Source organism: Vulpes vulpes, chromosome 4, assembly GCF_048418805.1.
Source record: "Vulpes vulpes isolate BD-2025 chromosome 4, VulVul3, whole genome shotgun sequence".
NCBI classification, from domain to species: domain Eukaryota; kingdom Metazoa; phylum Chordata; class Mammalia; order Carnivora; family Canidae; genus Vulpes; species Vulpes vulpes.
Genome location: NC_132783.1, coordinates 993,144 through 1,015,847, shown reverse-complemented (window position 1 = coordinate 1,015,847; position 22,704 = coordinate 993,144). Strand labels below are relative to the sequence as shown.

At 33.2% G+C, this 22,704-nt stretch overlaps 1 protein-coding gene across 1 annotated transcript in view; it reads left to right on the top strand.

Annotated features, from left to right (window-relative positions):
* Window positions 1-22,495, top strand: part of USP38 (ubiquitin specific peptidase 38) — a 29,667-nt gene extending 7,172 nt beyond the window's left edge. The window contains exons 3-10 of the mRNA XM_025988304.2: window positions 1,846-1,975; window positions 3,205-3,306; window positions 7,152-7,310; window positions 9,161-9,354; window positions 10,657-10,750; window positions 13,046-13,152; window positions 14,360-15,695; window positions 20,779-22,495. Coding sequence (XP_025844089.2) covers window positions 1,846-1,975; window positions 3,205-3,306; window positions 7,152-7,310; window positions 9,161-9,354; window positions 10,657-10,750; window positions 13,046-13,152; window positions 14,360-15,695; window positions 20,779-20,940 — 2,284 coding nt within the window. The 3' untranslated portion in view covers window positions 20,941-22,495. The remainder of the gene's footprint in view (window positions 1-1,845; window positions 1,976-3,204; window positions 3,307-7,151; window positions 7,311-9,160; window positions 9,355-10,656; window positions 10,751-13,045; window positions 13,153-14,359; window positions 15,696-20,778) is intronic.
* The last annotated feature ends 209 nt before the right edge of the window (window positions 22,496-22,704 follow it).

Sequence of the window (22,704 nt, the reverse complement as noted above, 5' to 3'; positions counted from 1 at the left end):
TGTTTTTTAAACAAGAACAATTTTTAAAAGTCTTACTGGCACTTTTTTTTTTCCTTTAATTGAATAGTATCTCAGATCTTTCTGTGTTAGATCCGCACAGATAGATTCATAAAGATCCAACTCATTCTTTAAAATTCTACATAATGTTCCATAGTATATTTAGCCCTTATTTTTTTTTAAAGACCTCACTTATTTATTCATGAGAGACACAGAGAGAGGCAAAGACATCGTGAGAGCAAGCTCCCCATGGGGAGCCTGATGGGGAGCTCAATCCCAGGACCCCAGGATCACAACCTGAGCCAAAGGGAGACGCTCAACCACTGAGCCACTCAGATGTCCCTAGCCATTCCCTTATTGATAGGTATTTAGATTGTTTGCATTTTTCCAAATCCTAAAGATAGTGCTACAGTGAACTTATTATTCATACACAAATGCAAGTGTCTCTCTACTCCACATATGTAGAGTGTCTACAAACTTTTATGAAAATCAGCTTAAGAACAGTTGGAATATGTGGAACAGCTGTCAGAGACTATTTTGATGATTTATGACCGAAATTGTTTGAAGAAGGCACCCAGAAAAACAAGAAGGGAAATAAGATATGTGTGGGGAACACTGGGAACATACAGATAACTTGTAGTTAACATGCATTTGGACTTTGAGCCACTCTTAGTATCTGATGGAACGTGTAATCTTAAGAGCAAAAGCTTTAAAAAAGATAACACTCCAGTGTTAATATAGTTATAATCATTGTGAAAATAACTATATCAGTTTTGAAGTCAGTTTTTTTAACATGTTAGTTGCGCTTTTGGTCATATGTTTTTGTACTTAGTATTTATGTTTGACATTTTCTCCAATTATCTATTTATTGTCACTTACGTTGATATTTGGTAGAAAAGAGGTATTCATAATGAGTATTTCCAATGTCCTATATTAACTCATATAGTCTTCAAATCAGCCATGTAAAATAAACGTGTTTATTTATAATCTACAGATGAGGATACTGAGACACAGAGGTTAAGTAACTTACATAGGTATTAGGGACCCCAACTAAAAAATGGTAAGTTGAGATTTTGAAACCAGATCACTCTTGATTTTAAAACCTTTTCCCCCCTACTACTATTTTCTTATGTAATCCCCAAACTTGGATTATTGGATCAAGTAATACGAACATTTGACCCAAATACTTTCCAAAAGAGTTGTACCACTCTTCATTGTGATTGATATTTAACATTGAGGACAGGCTCCATCAGACCTCATATTACTTTGTTTTTATTTCTATTAAACTGTGTTGATACTCAAGAAGAACACTCACTAATTCAATATGAGGCCGTTTAGAGTATTTATAAATCAAGTGCCCCTTGATCTATTTAAAGCATCCTTTTTTTGTCTTGGTGTAGTAGGATATTGAAAGGGAGAAAAGACCTATTTCACAATTCAAAATATAGTCTTTTTTAACAGTGCATTTCATATTTAGACTGCAGTCACCATTTTGTTTCTAATAGCTATATTTGAACTGCCCTTTTTAGAGTAAATTTGCCTAATGAATTCTAGATACCACTATGTAGCATCAAATTAAAACCGCATTTATGGGGAATGACAACGTTATCAGAAATTCTGTTTCTTGTAATATCTTATGTAAGAAAATATCGGCTTACAAGATTGGAAACTCTTTGAGTTCAAGCATCTGTTATACTCAGTTCTGCATCTTGAACAGGGCTTTTCCTCAAGCAAGCTCAGTAAAGATGGAGTCACAGAGAGTGGTTCTCTATTATAACTCTTGTTATTCCCCACTAAAAAATGTTGAAAATATTTTCAAGACTGATAGTTTTGGTTTTCAATTTTCAGAATGATTGACTGGCTCTCCTGGCCCTTGGCTCAGCATGTGGATACGTGGGTGATTGCACTCCTAAAAGGACTGGCAGCTGTCCAGAAGTTTACTATTTTGATAGATGTTACTTTACTGAAAATAGAACTGGTAAGTGGGAGTATAAAAATCTCTTAGAATGAATGGTCTTAATCTTTTTATCTTTGGGTAGTCCCCTAATAAAGAATCTAATGTTGAATATATTCTTGGTTTTGAATAATAATTTTAAAATAGAATTTTAGTAAAATGGTATTTAGTGTCGGTAATTAAAATAATTTTGCTATTTTTTAGTATCTAATATGAAAGCATATCCCTCCCATTACCTCTTAAATCCAACTAATCAAGGTTTTACCACCATTTTTCTACTAAAACTGTCTTTGATACCAGAGCTTTCCAGTGTTGCTGAACTCCAGAGTTATTTCGCAGGCCTCCTCTCATTTGACCTATCAGCAGCATTTGACACAGTTGATCAATGCCTCTTGAAACACTTGCCTCACTTACTTTTTGTCCTACTTCTCTTGGTTTTTGTCCTAGTTCCCTGGCACCTTAGTTTCTCTTAGCGGATCTAACTTTAGAGAGCTTTAGAGTTTCATTTTTGAGCCATTTTCTACTCAATCCATACTCACAGCATATGTGTCCACTTCTTTAAATAAGTTTCTAAGTTAATGACTGCCAGGTATATATTTCTTACTCATTATTTGCCCATGAACTCCATATTCTGTTCTCTTAGATATCTGCCAGGCTTACTTTTATTTCCTTCCATTTTTTTTATAGTCAGATGTCACCTTTTATATGACACGTTTTTTGAATACCCTAATTAATAGCAGACCCCTTTGCTACTCAGCAGCCCCTTTTCTTTGTACCCTGTTTTCATAGTACTTCTCTCCATATTGCTTTTCATTGTCTACCCACCCTGGAGACAGTAAGCCCTATCAAGTCAGAGATTTTTTTTTTTTTAATCTGCTTCTATCCTCTGCCCAGAACAATGCCAAGCAATAGTAGGTTCTCAATCAGTGTTAAGTGAATCAAATGAAGTGTGGGCCAATGAACAATCACTTTGTAAGCAAGGTTTGATGGGTTTTTATTTGATAAAGGGGTTTTGAGAGTTGTTTAGGCCACTTGATCTCTCATGTTGTTATTCCCCAACTTTCTTTCCCAAAGTTTTTTTTTTTTTTCTTTCCCTAAGTTTAATAACATGTTATGATAAAACTTTTCAGTAAGTCACATAATCCGTGACTTCAGATAGTCACATAATATTTTTGGTCCAAGGAAAGTAATCACTGATTGGATTTATGTTTCCCCTACAAACTCTTAATGTGGATGTCTTGTCTTTTTTGAAGGTTTTTAATCGACTTTGGTTTCCTCTTGTGAGACCTGGTGCTCTTGCAGTTCTTTCTCACATGCTGCTCAGTTTTCAGCATTCTCCAGAGGCGTTTCATCTGGTAAGTTAGGGCACAAGCTTTCTACCCTGAAAACCTTTGTGTTAAAATTTTAGTTTAATATGGAGTCACATTTGTATATAGTGAAAAGATTTTAGGTTAGTCCTGAATCTCTTTTCTTATAACTTTATGATTTCTTAGAAAACTGAGGTGATAGGGTTTCCCTCCAAAGAGTATATTTTCAGAATATTTTGAGTCTCCCCAAAACTGTTCCGCTTGCAACCACTCAGCAATTGAAAGTTATTGCTCTACATGAGAGATGTCACACGTTAGCGTCACTGATGGTTATCTGTTGCACATGTGAACAATGTAGAAGAAAAATGCTTTAGAATTTCAGAAACGTGGAAATAGCAAGTAGTTTTGTAGCCCCAGTATTAATGCTTCATCTGTCCCAACTCATAGCCTACAAATCCTGTTGATTCCACCTTTATTTTTTTTATTCCACCTTTAAAATATATTCAGAACCCTACCACTTTTAATGAGCTACATCACTGATTTTGATTTGATTTGATTTCAGTTCTTTTGATTATCATTCATTACAAGCAGAAATGACAAAATGTTATTTTGAGAATCTGCCCATTTATCTATCTCGTGCATCACAGGAAAGCAGTTCTTTATGTCATTATTTGCTTCCTCCAGGGTCTGATCCTCAGTTTTACAGGACTAGAACCTCATTACACCCACGATATAAATATCTTGGGAATGCTGACCCCATACAAGCAAATTCAAGGGAGATTGATGAAGAAGGGCTGAATTCTAGTTGTTGATTATTTGCCAGAAATATAACTAGTTTCAAAAACCATATACATACGTAGGCTCCTCAGTGCCTCACTGCCACTGAAGGAAAGTCTGCAGTCTTTGTAGAAAGTAATCCTTGTCAACAAGTAATTATATATTGTCACTTAGAATGAAGTATTCTGAGAATTTCTACCGTTAATTGCGTAATTGGTGATCTTGACCATTAGCCAGTAATATCTGTTACACAGAACTCAAAACTTGAGCTGAGATAGCACGTGTAGCAGCCACGTCTAACGAGGTAAATAAAGAACATCAGTTATTTGTGTCTGTCTTCAGGCACAATCATGTATAGGCCATTTGAGAAAAGGGTTATAATCAGAATTTCTAGGAAGGAGATTCTCTAATATAACTTACTCATCCATTCTAATGTTTATTGTTCTTCATACTGAGGACATTTCTTAATCTCTGATTAATCATTTTTCTGATTAGAGTCATTTACTCTAAATCTCTTTCTTTGCTCACAGTTTTTTAAAAGAAGATATCTCCATATGTTATATTGTTTTTTTTCTGAAAAAGTTAGAATAAAAATGGTTGACTTTGAAATATTTTCTTATTGAAATATTGATATGAAATCATTTATTTAAGGATTAGTTAGATCTGAAATTGAAAATTGTCATCTGGTTTAGTAAATTCTAAAAACTAAAATCTAATCATTCCCTACCTACTGTGCATAGCCTGACTGGCTACTCAACTAAATGAACGTGGGCATCTAGTACTGCACTGGTCACGCGGTAGTTAAGTCAACAATAACTCTCACTCAGTGAAGGACTCAGGCTTAGACGTTGTTAAGTATGAGCAGCAATTTGGAATCACCAACATCGTTATTCATTATATGCTTACAGCATTTTAGAGCAAACCAAGATTGATGTTACAGTGAGTGTTATTATAGACAAAATCGCTTTTCATATGCTTTTTATAAGTGGAAAGAAATTTATTTTAAACAAAGGAAAGGGATCCCTGGGTGGCGCAGCGGTTTAGCGCCTGCCTTTAGCCCAGGGCGCGATCCTGGAGACCCGGGATCGAATCCCATGTCGGGCTCCCGGTGCATGGAGCCCGCTTCTCCCTCTGCCTGTGTCTCTGCCTCTCTCTCTCTCTCTCTCTGTGACTATCATAAATAAATTTTAAAAAAATAAATAAATAAATAAATAAACAAAGGAAAAATATCAAAGTTTCTGATAAGTTATACACATTTTCTCAAATAGTAACTTAAGTTTAATGAGTATTACAGGAATGTCTACAAATATTTAGATTTGCTTTTTCCAAAAAAAAAAAAAAGAAACTTTCAAACATTTAGAAGGTAATTATAGCCTCTTGGACATAATATCTATATATCCGTGAAGAACTTAGTGTCATTTCTATGTCAGTGTTAATTTTGACCACATGAGATACAGTACTAGACAGCTCTATTATTACCTAATGCAAAGACCAAATCTATGCTAGGGAAGCTTTTGGAAGATTTTGAATTGTCAATTAAGTAATCATTTTTAAAAATTATTTTCTCTTCTCTTCCATTTCTCTTTTCACCTGTGAAGAAACAGAATAACTTTGCATTTCTGATTATTTTAGCAAGAAAGGTATCTGGTAAATATGGCCTTATGGGCAAAATTATAATTCAGCTTTGCTTAGAAATGGAAAGATGAAAGCAGTAGGGTGAACTGATTAGGAACCAATGGTTTCATGATCAAATTAATACCTTTGATGGAGGTAACATTAAAGAAGGTAGTGCAGAAGCTAAAATGTGACCTTAAGGCCTGAAGCATAGAATCAGAGCAAAATAGCAGTGTTAATTTAAGAATATGATTGTTCTTTCTAGGAGGAAGGAAAGGGAGTTGATTGTGATGTTTCTATAATTGTTGTTATTGCCGTTTGGTGATAAGACCATAGAGTAATAACTTCATTTTTATCACAAGTTAGCAACCAAAACTAAATGTTCTACAAATAGAACATAATATTATATTGCAGGCCTTTTACATATGAAGTGTAAATGTATATTATTAGATTATGATTAATGGTTAGTGGGAACAAGGATACCACTGTATTAATGGCATGAACCAATTCTGCAAAACAGAGTTTATCTTGTTAATCTCTTGAATTTGTGATGACTCTGCATTGACTTTAGTCTAATTTTTTTTAAAGATTTTATTTATTTATTCATGCGAGACAGAGAGAGAGGCAGAGACACAGGCAGAGGGAGAAGCAGGCTCACTGCGGGGAGCCCGATGTAGGACTCAATCCCAGGACCCTGGGATCACGACCTAAGCCAAAACACTCAACTACTGAGCCCACCCAGACATCCCAACTTTAATCTAATTTTATAATGAAGGGACACTGTTGTGCTTATTATCAATACTAAGTTTTCTGCCTGATTTTGAACAATGAACATTTTAGATTTCCCTTTTATTTTTAACTCCAGTGTCTTAAAAATAATAGAAATTTCTGATTCCCTTTGTTTATAGAACCATCTCTCTTTGGAGGTGGGGAATTGGAATCATTAGTAAGGATAACCACACTAACATAAGACATCTTCCCTATAATTATCAAAAAGAACGTGATCCTATAGTCTGAGCTGTAATTTTAGTTACTTTAGTTACTTTCTTGAAGTGGACTTGAATGTGCAAAGTATGTAGTTTCTTTTCAAGTGAAAAATCTAAAACTCACACTAGATGGAGCTCTTAAGCTAAATCTAGGTTTATCTTTTTTAAAGTTTGTTCCTGTTGAACAATCTGATATAATAGTCCTAACATTTTTCAACTTAAATCATTTTTTTAGAGTGGCAGAAATGACTAAGACTTCTATTTTGCATCTTAGTTTGTGTTTTAGATGGAGTGTAAGGATGAGGAGAGAGGAGGAATTAAAATTTTATATGACATTGAAATCGACTTACTATGATATCCTAGAAGTTTTAACTCCTAACTCTTTTAGAAAAAGACTGTGACTAAACATACAGAAAGGTACTTGCTGATCATGTAACATTTGCATTCCATTTGTAGGCTAGAGAATTTGTTGCCAATTTGTATACATTGAGAAATGTTTGTCTTTTTTCTCTTCAGATTGTTCCTCATGTAGTTAATTTGGTTCACTCCTTCAAAAGTGATGGTCTGCCTTCCAGTACAGCCTTCTTAGTGCAGTTAACAGAATTGATACACTGTATGATGTATCATTATTCTGGATTTCCAGATCTCTATGAACCTATTTTGGAAGCAATAAAGGTATGATGATAGTTGGACCAGTATCTCTACAGCCACGGACCATGATGTGATGAATGTAATGAAACATTTCTATACCTAGGTGTTCAATTTACTATTCTATGCTAATATGCTTGTTATTTGAAAAATTTAATTGGAATCATGATTCATTAATGTTTAGGGAGTAATCTCTTACTTGCTATAACCTAAATTATTAACCATATTTCTTAAGTTCTACAGTGCCATCAGTTATAAGGCATATCTTCAGATTTATAACAGCTTGTGGGGAAATATGTTTAAAAAGAAATGCTACATTAAGTGAATACATACATCACCATCGTATCCCAGTATCAGAAGTGTTAAAATATTTAGGAACATCTTAGAATCAAGAAAAGGCAGTTTAATAAAATACTTGACTTTGTTTCCTTACCAGTTTCTATTCCATTTTTGCTATAGACTGTTCATGAATTTCCATATTTTGTAGAATCTTGAGTTCTTTGTGAACTTACCCTGTTTTTCAACTTTATATAGATATTAGATCTAAGAAGGCACTGGTTCTGTTTGTCTCAAAGGATGGATCACAACATACACACTTTTCTCTTAAACTTACTGAGTAATCAAGGTGTCACAAAAGAATTGGAGAATTTGCCTCAGGCAAACCTAATCAGGAGTTATTAGAAATCAGTTCTATTAATAGTGTTCCTTTTTGAGATCTGAAAAAGTCTCATCTTTATTACTTCTGTATCTGAAATGAATACAGAGCTTATTCTTTTTTCTATATAGCTAGCTAAATTAAACTGATTTTGGTCGAACCCAAAACACAAGACTGTTGAGCAATTAATGTATACCACTAGTATGACACTTTGACACTTCAGAAGTGAATGGTTTTATGTGTAGGAGCTTTTTATCATGGATTTAATAGTAATGTTAATCTCTTCCTACAGTCCACAGATGAAACTTCTTGCTGTTAATTGCCATTTTTCAGTGCTTTACATCCTGAGAATTCTGGTAATGAAATAGGCTCAGAATAAGCAGGGTTTTCACTCAGTCCAAGGGCAACACTCTTCTATTAGTTGTCAACAACAACAAGAAAAATAAGAGATTAAAATTCCTTCAGAAAATGCTTTTCTAAGGTCTAAGTACCAGATGGTAATAGCAGTCTAAAAAAAAGGCTTAACAATGTTACTTTCATTATTCTCCATTCATGCTTGAAATCACTTAGATTTAAAATTGTATTTCAAATGTCACAGAGCAGATAAAAGAATCTGTGTCTTCTAATAATTTTCTATACTGTTAAACACAAGATTGAGTTTTATTTTTCGAAGTTAAAGCTATTTTTGTACTTAGGTGCTTTCATTTTTCATCCTCTGATTACTTTGAGCTTTTTTTTTCTAAGGGTTAATGTTGAGTAAATATTAGTAGCGAATGAAGAGGAAATTTTTTTACTTTCACTAGAAAATTTGAAAGCAAATTGTTTAAGTTAATCAATTGTATGATAATTTAAGTCCTTATTCTACTGCCTTTGAGTAACTGCACTGCAGTACACTCTCTGATGTCAAAGATTTATTTCGAAACGTTTTACTGGCAAATTGGAAACAAATAGCTCAAATGTGACTTGAATTCCTGGTTCTTGAATATTTCTCAATTTGATAAACTATACTTTTAGGGCATATTTATTTTTTAGGAGATAATTATTTTTGCCATGTAATATAATGTAACTTTTCTGATGACTGGTCAAGTACTAGGGGTGATTCCAAAACTAAGTAGAAGAAAAGAAAGGTTAAATGTCAGTGGAGGAATCTTCTTTATGGTGTTAATTTAATTAAAAAAATAGTTTATATTTTTAACCTATTTCTCCTCTTGATGATGTGCAGGATTTCCCTAAGCCCAGTGAAGAGAAGATTAAATTGATTCTCAATCAAAGTGCCTGGACTTCTCAATCCAATTCTTTGGCCTCTTGCTTGTCTAGACTTTCTGGAAAATCTGAAACGGGGAAAACTGGTCTTATTAATCTAGGAAACACATGTTATATGAACAGTGTTATACAAGCATTATTTATGGCTACAGAGTAAGTTTAAATTTGAACCTTTTTTTTTTAACTGTAGAGATTGATGCATACTGATGAAATATAACCTGGTGAGATTGTCTTCACATTAATTTTTTATTAATGTAGAAATAATATTTTTATATAATTGTCTTATTAAGAAATAAAAGTGCTTAGGAACTGTTAAGATGTTAACTTATATAAATTCTACTTATTATATATATTATATATAATATATGTATAATATATATATATTGCATTGATAATCTTTTTTAATTATTCTGGCTTGATATTTATTAAAAAGTGAACTTATTTGAAAGAATTTAAGTGTCCTCAAGTACTAATTTATTATTTTATAAGAGTATGGTTTTTTTTTTACCTATATATCTTTTAAGGGATTTATGTTTAGTTTTTTCTACTTGTAGATATTTTACTGTTTATCAGATTGATAACTTCTTTGTTACTTTTATTTTTTTTTTAATTTTTTTTTTTTAATTATTTATTTATGATAGTCACAGAGAGAGAGAGAGAGGCAGAGACACAGGCAGAGGGAGAAGCAGGCTCCATGCACCGGGAGCCCGACGTGGGACTCGATCCCGGGTCTCCAGGATCATGTCCTGGGCCAAAGGCAGTGCCAAACCACTGAGCCACCCAGGCTGCCCCTATATTTGAGAATTTTAATTTTTTTTAAATGTGTACACTTAGATACAAGTAATACTAAGCATGAAACTAAATTCAAATCTATATCTCACCACCAGAGGTCATCTAGTTCAGCTATCTCATTTTACAGATGATAGTGAAAGAAGAGACCCAAAGCAATTGTAACTAGCAACAGCAATTCAAAGAACCATCTTATTGATTAAGCCAATGATACTACCTAAGAATAGGCACATAGCATATTTTATTTCTTTGGTAATATGCGAATTCTTTGTGGTTTAAAAAAAATAAATTTAGAAGTATATAAAATAAAAACTCAGACATAAAATTGTTTTTTTAATCAGACATTTCCATTCCTAAAAGTAACTTGTTAACAGTTTTGTGTGCATTATTTCAGATCATTCCTTTATAGTTATAAGATTTTATCTAAGGACGCCTGGGTGGCTCAGTACTTGAGCGTCTGCCTTTGGCTCAGGTTGTGATCCCAGGGTCCGGGGATGGAGTCCCACATCGGGCTCCCTGTGGGGAGCCTGCTTCCCCTTCTGTGTCTTTGCTTCTCTGTGTCTCTCATGAATAAATAAATAAAATCTTTAAAACAATAAAATGAAGTGAAAAATGTACATGTATATGTATGTACATGTATACAAAAATCACTATGCTTTTTTTCAGTTTCAGGAGACAAGTATTATCTTTAAATCTAAATGGGTGCAATTCATTAATGAAAAAATTACAGCATCTTTTTGCCTTTTTGGCTCATACACAGGTGAGTGAATGGTATGTACATGTTAACTTCATGGACACTACTGTTTAAACTTCACATTATACCAAACTTGGTGAATCTGTTTTAAATAATTATATTTGACACAGTACAACAGATTCACTTAGATATACTAAAGAGATCCTGCCTAAGATCAGGATATGGTCTAAGTTTTTTATTTCTTCCTCCTGTTTTCCATTCTTATAGATGAACATTATGCTAATCGTTTGTTCTAATTATAGATGAAATCTGACTTTCTATCCAGTAAATAAGCTTCTTCATGAAGAAGTCTTTAATAGTTTATAAATATGAAATTGATAGATTTTTCACAGTAATAAGTAATTTTGTGGCACATTGGCTTCTTTTTTTTCCTGTTTCTAGTATAAACACCCTCTCTTTATGACCAAAATTTTAAGCTCTAGAATGTAATGGATAAACAACTTTGTATTTTCTAGGGCTTAAAATTTTATGATGATCTTTTATGTCCATAAATTCATCCAAGGAAATGAATTTCTGCTACTGGCAAGAAAGTCACACATAGTAAACATTCATTCAAGAGACATTTATTGAGAAACACAATATGGAGTCTGATAAGTATTCAAAGGGGAGAGGAATCCTTATGCTCAAGGAACTCTAAGTTTTGAGCAATACATATGAATAATATATATATCATTTATAAATAATATATACTGTTTTCAGGTTTTCTGATTGTCTTACATTTACAGAGTTCTAAAGTTCAGAAAAGGTAGTTTTAGGATTGGTGGGATTGAGTTGATAAGAATGCCTTGTTTCCTGTCTATGAGCTGTGAAATAGATCAAGTATAACTTCTTAAGTGGAAAAAAACTAAACTAACATATGAGTGATGGCCTATGAGTAGTAATATACTCAAAGAGATTAATTTTATTTTTCTCTTTCTGAGGGAAATGTGTTCACAAAATAAACACCTCAGGACCAAGGGAGATGAAATCTCTTCCCTCCTACTGGCAAACGTTAATTTTCTAGTAAATTGACATCCGTTCTTGCTTTATCACTAGTCCATATTTACCATATAGTCTCTATATATGTATCTGTGTGTATAAGTAGATATAAATACATTATATAGAGATATTACCTTATTAAATCAGAGCTGTTAGAAAAAAATTATAGGAGGGTTCCATGCTCCCAAGAAAAGAAAGGAATTCACAAGAGAACATAATGAAAGTTGTCACAGTTGAGACCCTCTCTGATAGCAAGCCAACAAGGATTGTTTTAGGTAGGTAGATTTCCCTATATAATTGAGAAGACGTTTTTCTTATAATTGAGAAAGCTAACGTTTATTGAGGATTAAAACTGGCCTAGCTTTGGTGCTGTTTACATGTATTATTAATCCTCAAAAACAATTTATGTGTAATAAGGTATAGTATCCCCCATTTTACATATTGAAGAAACTGGGTTTATGTTACCTACTTTTCATGGTCATACAAACAAATGGCAAATTGGAGTGTGAACCAAATGACTCTAGAGCTCATGATCAACCAGTATCCTAAAGTGCCTTCCTTCAAAATTCTATCAACACCTCTCTTGATGAAATTTTTCTTAACTAAGGATTCTGTTACATACCACAAATATTCAAAATGTCAGGAGAATTCCAAATTTTCAAGTTATAATCACATCTTTTCAGATGCCTTCTCAGTTCCTTTTTGTTGTCACAAAATCTAGGATTCAAACCAAGATTGCTTCAAAATCAATGAGCAACCACTTCACTAAGCCTCTTCCATACCAAAAAGGTAAAATCAGCAAGGACCCTAATGATACACTTACATTCTGTGCATTTATGGACTATGTACCTAGTCAAAGAAATTTTCACCTAAAGTAGGTATGCATGGCCCTATAGAGTACTCCCCGTATTACTTTATCCAAAATATATATTCACTAACATGTCTTTTTCAGATTTTGTTTTTCAAAAAATTATGGATGCAAGCACATGACTGTCCTAGAGGGATAGTGCCAGTAATATGATATTAAGTGTTCGAGAGACCTGGGTTCTAGTGTGACTCCCTCTGGCACTAATTTATCTGTATGACCTTGGGTATGTCACATGTTTCTCTAGTTGTTAATTCTTATCTGCATAATGAGAAGTTATAACTGAAGATTACCTAAATTTATTTCTAATTTTATCTGCATCATTTTTGGCACTTTGTAGTAGGGTTAAACGCAATGTAATTTTAAGTTCTCTTTATTAAATATTGGATATTAAGATTTCGGTTATTTAATTCATAGTGTGAGAATCACTTCCTTATATTTTCTGTACTGATATCAAGAGAGAAGCATATGCCCCTCGGGTGTTCTTTGAGGCTTCCAGACCTCCATGGTTTACCCCCAGATCACAGCAAGACTGCTCTGAATACCTCAGGTTTCTACTAGACAGGTAAAAAGTATTTTGAAAGTTATGATTTGTTTTCTTTCATAACAGATTATTTCTATAGCATATTGTTTTTGCCTTTAAAAACATATTTCAAGTGTTAACCTTTAAAATACCTTGCATTTTCTGTATATATTTAAGTGTTCTTTTGTTTTTAATTGGCTTCTTTTTTGGTTTTCTTACTTTGGACCAGCTGTTCTCAGAGTGTGGTACAAAGACCTCCTAGGGGTTCCTAAAACATTTTCAATGGTCTCTCTTTTCTATCTATATATCTGTGTATATGTAATTGAGACAGATTTTCTTCATATGTTTCATCCAGAAAAACATACCACAATATATTAAACACAGAGCAGCTATGAGGATCCAGCTGTATTCTATTAAGCCAGATACTTAAAATATTTGCAAAATGTAAAACAATGACATTCTTCTCACTAAATGTTTTAGTTTTAGAAAATATAACTTCATAATGAATATTATGAACATTAACATGTAATTGGTTTATTTTTGTTTTTAGATGTATTATTTTATTACTATTATTCTCAATTTTTGAATATAGTAAATACTGATGGATATAGCCACATGAATGAAGGCTGTTGGGTTCCTCAATTTTCTTCATTTACTTTAAGAGTATAAGGGTATCCTGAGACCAAAAAATTTAATAGTTGCTCCTTTAGACCACTTTGTAACTAGATGAGTTTGGTATATTTTATTGTCTCTTTGCCACTTACTTAATAAAACCTTTATCTTCTTCTCTAGATCTTTGCCTCCCTGCTGTTACATGAATGACTAGTAAGGTTACTTGAACTTAACATGTGCAATCTTCCTTTGATTCAGCTAAGGACGTGTTGGGTGACTTCTTTGTACCAGGCTTGTCTGAGATGTGAGGCAAAGATAATATAACATAATTAATGAGCATATATCACTTACTATCATGTAATAAGTGCTATAAAATAGTATGGAGAAAGTATGAGGCTATAGGATAGTGATAGCCCCTAACTTCTAGTCCTCATTCTTACATTATTCCATATTCCTCTTGATTAAAGGAGGATAAACTTGATTTTTTAAATTAAGCATTCTATTTGATAAAAGTAATTTGGCTACTCATATAAGCCACCAATATTTTTATTTTTATGTATAAACCACCAGTATTTTTAAATAGCAATGACATTGAAATGTAAGTGAAACAGCTGTATAATGATATACTCTCCTGCAGGCTACATGAAGAAGAAAAGATCTTGAAAGTTCAGTCCTCACACAAGCCTTCTGAAAGTCTGGGGTGCAATGAAACTTCTTTACAGGAAGTAGCCAGTAAGGCAGCTGTACTAACAGAGAACCCTTGCACAAGTGATGGTGAGAAGACTTTAATAGAAACAATGTTTGGAGGAAAACTACGAACTCACATACGTTGTTTGAACTGCAGGAGTACCTCACAAAAAGTAGAAGCCTTTACAGATCTTTCACTGGCCTTTTGTCCTTCCTCTTCTGTTGAAAACTTGTGTTTTCAAGATCCAGCATCATCGCCCAACACACAAGACGGTGGTCTAACGCAAGCCAATGCACCTGGTCCTGCAGAAGAACCAGCAATAGCTGCCTTTATTTGTGACTCAGCTATGAATGAGAGAATGTTAGGCAGTCCTCCTGATGAATTTTGCTGTACTGAAAACAATGAATCTAGCAAGATTCTTGTTAATAAAGATGTACCTCAGAAGCCAGGAGGTGGAAGCACACCTTCAGTAACTGACTTACTAAATTATTTTTTGGCTCCAGAGATTCTTACTGGCGACAACCAGTATTATTGTGAAAACTGTGCCTCTTTGCAGAATGCCGAGAAAACTATGCAAATCACAGAGGAGCCTGAGTACCTTATTCTTACTCTCCTGAGATTTTCATATGATCAGAAGTATCATGTGAGAAGAAAAATTTTAGACAATGTGTCACTGCCACTGGTTTTGGAGTTGCCAGTTAAAAGAACTACTTCTTTCTCTTCTTTGTCAGAAAGTTGGTCTATAGATGTTGACTTCACTGATATTAGTGAGAACCTAGCTAAAAAATTAAAGCCTTCTGGAACTGAAGAAGCTTGCTGCTCCAGATTAGTGCCGTATCTATTAAATTCCGTTGTCGTTCACTCTGGTGTATCATCTGAAAGTGGGCATTACTATTCTTATGCCAGAAACATCACAGGTACAGAGTCTTCATACCAGATGTGCCATCAGTCTGAAACTCTGGCATTAGCGTCCTCCCAGAGTCATTTACTAGGGAGAAATAGTCCCAATGCAGTGATTGAACAGGATTTAGAAACTAAGGAAATGTCAAAAGAATGGTTTTTATTTAATGACAGCAGAGTGACATTTACTTCATTTCAGTCAGTCCAGAAAATTACGAGTAGGTTTCCAAAGGACACCGCTTATGTGCTTTTGTATAAAAAACAGAATAGCACTAATGCTTTAAGTGGTAACAGTTCAACCAGTGGACTCTGGGTTAATGGAGACCCACCGCTACAGAAAGAACTTATGGATGCTATAACAAAAGACAATAAACTGTATTTACAGGTAAGTTGGAAATAGAGGTTTCATCGTTTGCAGAAAATATTTAAACAATTGACAGTGGTCAAATGAGTGCCCTAATTTTGAAATCCAACCTCTGCATTTTCAAAGAATTTACAGAATAGCAATTCTGAAATTGGAGTCTGGGTTTATGTAAAAAGGGTTCAGCCTATATAAATTGTCTTACTTTCTAATGTTAGGAATTAATTATGAAAAGTTGCAGTTAGATGCAATAGAAAATATCTCACTTGTTCTTAATTACAAAAGATGTAAAAAAACAAAACAAAAAAAAATTACAAAAGATGTGATTATAAAATCATTCCATACAGAAATATAGGAAACATAATAACGAAGTATCTTCCCTCTCCTCTTTAGTCCCACCTATCAGGAGAAACAACTGCTGAATTTACTGTTTATTCCATTTAGACTATTTCATAAATATTTTAAGGGCATTTATTAACATTCAAGTGGATAAGATAAAGGGCATTGAAAGGTACAATATGTAAAAAAAAAAAAAAAAGGATATTTGTATCCTGTAAGGACCCATGCAATAAAATCAAGGTAATAATAGAAAAATTAGTAAATAAAAGCCATGGAACAAAGGTTTCATATGAGCTGCATTTACTTACAAAAATACTTATTGCAAGGAGTTAGTGATTTTATTATTTAAAAGTTAATAAAGATCTTGCTGCAAGTACTTTTCTCTGAGATCTGCCATCTTGCCAACAGCATAACGACGAACACTAAATTGTAATGAAATTGTAGGTGTTATTAATTGGGTGGTCCAAGTGATTTTATGAGTTTACATAAGTAAGTCCTAAAAGTTTTGTGTTTGAAAATCACAAAGCTGAAAGAGAGAGAGTAAAAGGAAAAAAAAAAAAATGGTTCACTCTAGTACTGATTTTTTAAAAGGAAGTCTTCTCAAAAGTTTTCAAATTTACTGTATTAAAAATATTCAGGGATCCCTGGGTGGCACAGTGGTTTGGCGCCTGCCTTTGGCCCAGGGCGCGATCCTGGAGACCCGGGATCGAATCCCACATCGGGCTCCCGGTGCATGGAGCCTGCTTCTCCCTCCGCCTGTGTCTCTGCCTCTCTCTCTCTCTCTTTGACTATCATAAATAAATTAAAAAAAAATTAAAAAAAAATATTCAGATAATGATACATGACAGCTTGGTAAAAGCGTATGGCAATATTCTAGAGTAACACAAAAATAATATATTTTACAGAAAAAAATTAAAGACAATATTTATTAAACATGATTTACCAGCAAAGATCCTTACATCCACTCAGAAGGCTTATGATCAAGGCAATAAGATGTATTCAACTGTATCCTTCTTGCTAGATACTAAATAAGCACCAGATATTAATCAGGGTCCTTGAAGGTGAGAGGAGGAATATGGGCAGGAGGTTGAAACAGAAACTTTCTGTGATATAGATAGAAAATAAGGTCCAGGACAACTTGACTTGCAGAAATAGGCAGATTATTATTTATGTATCGATGATTGGGCTAAATAGTCTATTTACCAGAGGAGAGATGTGAGTTTTACAATGATGAGGAACTACTTACTCTATTTGTGATTGGATTGCCAAAAGCTCTTATAACCATAACTACTTTATTACAGCCTACCTCTAAATGATTTTCTTTTTCTTACTATTTACTCCATTACAAGATATACAATATCTGAGTGTGATGAGCCATTCTTTTCATTATTGTTTTAAGGCCCCCTGTCACTATAATGGAAACCATTATGTACTTTGTTAATTCAGTTTTTCAGTATTTACAGTTCTAAATTCCATCTGAAGTCTCAGATTGGCAAGTTGTTTAATGTAAAAAATACATTGCCAAATTTAAATTAAGATATTTATGTTCCTGTATTAAGATGGGATAGTAAAGCTTATTACCAAAGTGCCTTTTTAAAGCAAATTATCATAAATATTCCGTTCTTACTAAAAAACTTAAATGTATTTATACATTAAATTATTTTTTAAATACAATAATGTAATCGGTTTATGTTGAGGTTTGAATTGTGATGGTTCTCACATGATCTGAGTTGTACTGGTATTTTAAGTTCGTGTTAAGGGACTATTGAATACATGGAACACATATGTGTGTTTTTGTTCTTTTTTTGTTTTTACATTTTTGAGATATTAGTTCAAAATTGTGTTCATTCCATAGTAATAATGCTTTAAAACAGATTGCTGTGTCAAGAATACACCTTTAATTTTAAAATACAGCTTTATACTTATCTATAAAACAACTGCAAAAATTTAATCAGATCTTAATAAAAGTAAGGGGTGTGGAGTGAACATTTTGAGTTCCTTTGCTCCTGAGGAGTACTGTAAATGAATTTACCATCATGGTTCATATCAGGGTAGCTACTTTCTTTTTTAATTCTTGGAAGTTCACCTTGTATAATTTTAACAAGCTGCTTCTGGGATTCCACTTTTAAATTTTACTAAAATCACATCTCGATTGACATGTGTTGGAAAGAAACTGTTGCTCTTCTTAGTGTTGGTGAGATTGGTGGTTTTGAAAAGTGGACAAAAAATCCTATGTGACCAAACCATTTTCTGCTGTGTATCATAGCCTGACATATAGGATAGCAGAGCAGATGCGGATCTCCAAGTAAATTTTGGGAAGGGATTTTTTTTTCTTCATTTATTTCTTTCACTTCAGTCCAACTTGCATAAGAATAAGAAGAATCTCTATTATCTTAGTGTCTGGACTCCAAAAATTATGCTTTTAGTTAGGATCCGGTGAGAGAAAGGTGGTACAGATAGATCACACGTCAACTACAAACAGGGCTTTTGTCCTTTCTTGTTCAGTTTCTTTTCTTTGTTTCTGTGGAGGAGGTGGTAGTTTGATGTCTTAATAGTTTTCTTTATTGTTCATACAGAAGAGTACACATGATATATGTGTTGTTTAAAGAAAAATAAAAGATGGATTAATTTAATGTTAACGTATATCCTTGAATAAGAGATCTAATCTAAAAATTCTCAAGTTATTTGTCCCAAAGCAACAACAACCAGGCCTATAAGTCCACCACTGAAATAATTAATTTTAATATTTGATATTAATTGGGCATGTAAATTATATACACGATGAGAATCATAATTTTGACATTATACACAATGCTCTCATCTATATTAAAAGAAGTCAAGCAAAAAGCAGTCTTCCCTGCTTCAGTCCATTAAGCTTATCTTCTGAAAATAGGATATCAGACATTTCTGTCTGTCACCATATATTTATTTAAGTAGATGAAAAGCAAAGAAAGAATATTCCTTTCTTGGGAAGCCCTCTCTTAAAGTACAATACAGTTTTCACGAGTCTCAGAAGCAGTGGGGTTAATTTTGTATTGTGTGTCCTTTAACACTCCTTCTCAGGGGAATTACTTTATAACAAAATTTGCCATATCTTTTGGGAGCAGAACTTCTTGAACTCTACCTTGCATATTCAGTTTTATTTATTTCATTAGAGAATATGATTTATACCTGAAATGAGATCTTAGGTACAGAGTCATATTTTCATTGCTTGTTTGGATAGTTTAATAGATCAAAGAACTAGAGCAATGAGAATTTTGTTTCTTATTTTAGTGTCTATTTCTTACATTCATACCTATAGCTTTTATCTTCTATCTGTAAAACTAAAAATTTTATTTTCTGTTTTAATTCTTAATTTTACAGATTAAAACATAGATTGTGTCTTTAAAGAAACTATACAAAAGAACCTGCACAATAAATTTTTAAAAATTTTTTGAGAAATATCTTGCAAATTAAGTTTTAAAAGCTTCTCTAAGCCCTGCCCAAGACTGGTTAATTAGGCCATTCTGTTACAAGGATTTCTTATCTAAGGTCACATTCAGCTATAAAAATAAGTGATTCTTGATCATTTTTTTGTATGGGCAATTGCACAGCTGTCGCTGTATGTTACTGAGAAATAAGGTGTTTATAATGTGAGAAAAATAGATGTCCAAGCAGGCCTGCTTTTTTACTCCATAGTAAAAATTGAGCATCTTGTGAAGAGAAGAGAATAGTTAGCTAAAAATATTTAGTTAGAAATTATAAAATAACACTACCTTGTCAGGTGGAACAAAATAACTGTTCTTTTTAGTTGAACCTTTGAAATAGTATAGTTTTTATGATTACTGTTAAGGGTATTTTTAAAGTTCTTCAGGATGATGACGCCTAACAAGTTAAAAGTAGCTTTTAGACCTAATTGACACTGACTTCATTTGAAAGTTATAGAGCCTTTCCCAGAAAAATGAGCATATGCTCGAGTATTTTGTATTTTCTTCCAACGTGATTGTACCAGTTTTAGAATGCCAATTTGACACCTTGCCAAATGAATTTGCCATTATTTATTTACAGTTGCTCCTCCTGAAGCTAATAGCTGATAGTGTTCTAATCTAAGATTATTAATATTTATTGAGCACCTAATATGTGTCTGGCACATAGACAAATATGACTGGTTCCTGATACAAAAGTTCTGATAATCTGGTGGGGAAGAGTTACAAGTAATACAGTAAGGAGATAGGCTCCATTTTCCTTAGCAATGTTATTGAAATCTTACTTGTATTTATTGAGAAGTTTCTAAGGAAAGGGTAGGCAACATTCAGCCTTCTTTCATTATTGATACCTTTTACTATATCACCCACTTACACAATATTCCCACCTGATAGAGTAGATAATCCATCGTCATAGACTTTAAATTCTGCATTCTGTGTATTAGAAAGAAAATCTATTCCTATGTGTGTCTGTGAGTATTCACAATAATATTTCTGTAGAGGAATTTTAGGATGTGGAGCTTCAGGGTTCTCATCTGCAAACTGAGAGTTGAAACAGAGCGGCCTGTAAGATCTGTTATTCAGTGTAGTTGCACCAGGATTTTGCACTCTATCTTACCTGTTCCATCTGTGATTATGCACTTTAGTAAGATCGGTAAGGATTAGTATAGTCAGTATTTTTTAGATTACGGAGATTTGAGGGATGCTTATTAAGGGTTAAGTCAGTTTTAAAATATTTATATAGATGATATAGTCATCCATTGTATTTAGGGTTTTAATTGTATAAAAATTCTTTTTAATTTTAGGAACAAGAGTTGAATGCTCGAGCCCGGGCCCTTCAAGCTGCATCTGCCTCCTGTTCATTTCGGCCCAATGGATTTGATGACAATGACCCACCAGGAAGCTGTGGACCAACTGGTGGAGGGGGTGGAGGAGGATTTAATACAGTTGGCAGACTCGTATTTTGATCCTGAAAAATCCAAAATGCACTGGTCACAAAACATCTAATACTATGACTGTTAAAATGTCAGACTGTAGCAAATATCATACCTATCTTTAATTTTTCTTTTCATTAGGCCCTTTATACTTTAAGAAAAGACATTCAGTGCTTGTTTTTATTTTCCTGACAATACATTTATTAACAAATGCATCATGGGAAAAAAAAAAAAAAACTACCTCTTAAAATTCCACTTGCTCTTACGGTTTGAGATGCTTGACCAAAAATTTTCAGAGGAAAATATGTACCTGGTCCCTAATTAAGCTGCATTAAATTTAGCAGAGACATTTAAATGGTCTCATTCTCAGTTTTATTAAACAAAAAATATACTTAGCATCTTTTATAAAAGAATTGATGCTTAGAAATTATGGAAATATTGCTTAAGAAGAAAAAAAAATCCTTTATTTCTTGCATAGTAGCCCATTATTAAATTCAAATCTTTTAAAATGCTAAAGAGAATACAGTCTCTAATGAAGGCAATAACAGAATTTATCAAGCTATAGTACTTTTCAGGTTTTTGTTTAGTGCTGTCTTCAGCATCATTGTATCTGCGTTTCAAGTACAAATGTTTTAAAAAAGGATTATTTATACATATATGCTGAACTGATTTTAAGAAAGGTGCATGATCCTGTAGGAACAACGTTTTTACCTAAAAATTGCTAACTTTGTAGTATTTCTAATTGTTTAAGGATTTTCAAATTCTATTTCAGGGAGTATATCTTCTGTGTGTTTTGAAGGAGGTGTGTTCTATATGTGCCTTGCAGTACTGTAATTCAAAAATAGGAACCTTTGGCTGCGGAAAAGTTTTTAAAAAATGAAATGTTAGGAAGTAATTTTTGTGCTAACATTAAAATTATAACTTTTTGAAAGATACTAGATTTTCCTGAAGTAAAATCCGATGGTTCTAAATCAATAAGTGCGATAGATTATTTTTAAATCATAGAAGAATTCAGAGGAAATGAACCTAGGCAAGTAAAAGATCTTTTTTGTTTGTTACTTAATCCTCAGATTATTAAACGTCAATTGCATATTTTTTAGATTGTACATTTGGGTTTTTTTTTTTTTTTTCATTTGAATCTTGTGCTTTGCACAGTTGTTTCTGTTTCATAGTTTCAGATAAAATGGTGAAGTGTCAGGCCCTGCCATCCCACATTTTCTTTTACCAGGGAGTGGGAAACAAATCAGTCCTCCTGGATCTTGATTGTACACTTTCAGGAGTTATCCCAGTTGTCCCTTTTCCTAGAGGTTTTAACTTATCTCTGGTTGTACATTGTTCTGAAATCGATCTCCTGTTTATTTTGAAAACATTTTAAGGAAAGAGTGTTCTTTGGTGATTTGGAGTTTATCTTTTTCCCAAGCTCTTAATGGTGTTGGTTAAAAGCAGAACTCCTCATGTGCATTCCAAATGTCCCACTCCTAACCTGTTTCCAGTCGCTGGGAAGATTAGGAAAACTGACTGGATTAAAGCTAAAAATTCTTTGCAGAATTGATTGAAATTTGTCTTTTCTATAAATGAATGAAACAGATTTTTATCACTGTCCTTTCTGTGGGCTTCCTCTTGTCTTAATAGTGAATTCCTAAGCTACCCTATTTGTTCAGTTATCCACTGGCTAGTAATTTATTATAGGATTATATCAGTGTTAGCATTTATTGAAATTGGTAAAGTCACTTAATACTTGATACATTAATATTGGGCTCAGCTGCTTTGGGGAACTTTCTTTAAAGAAAAAAAAAG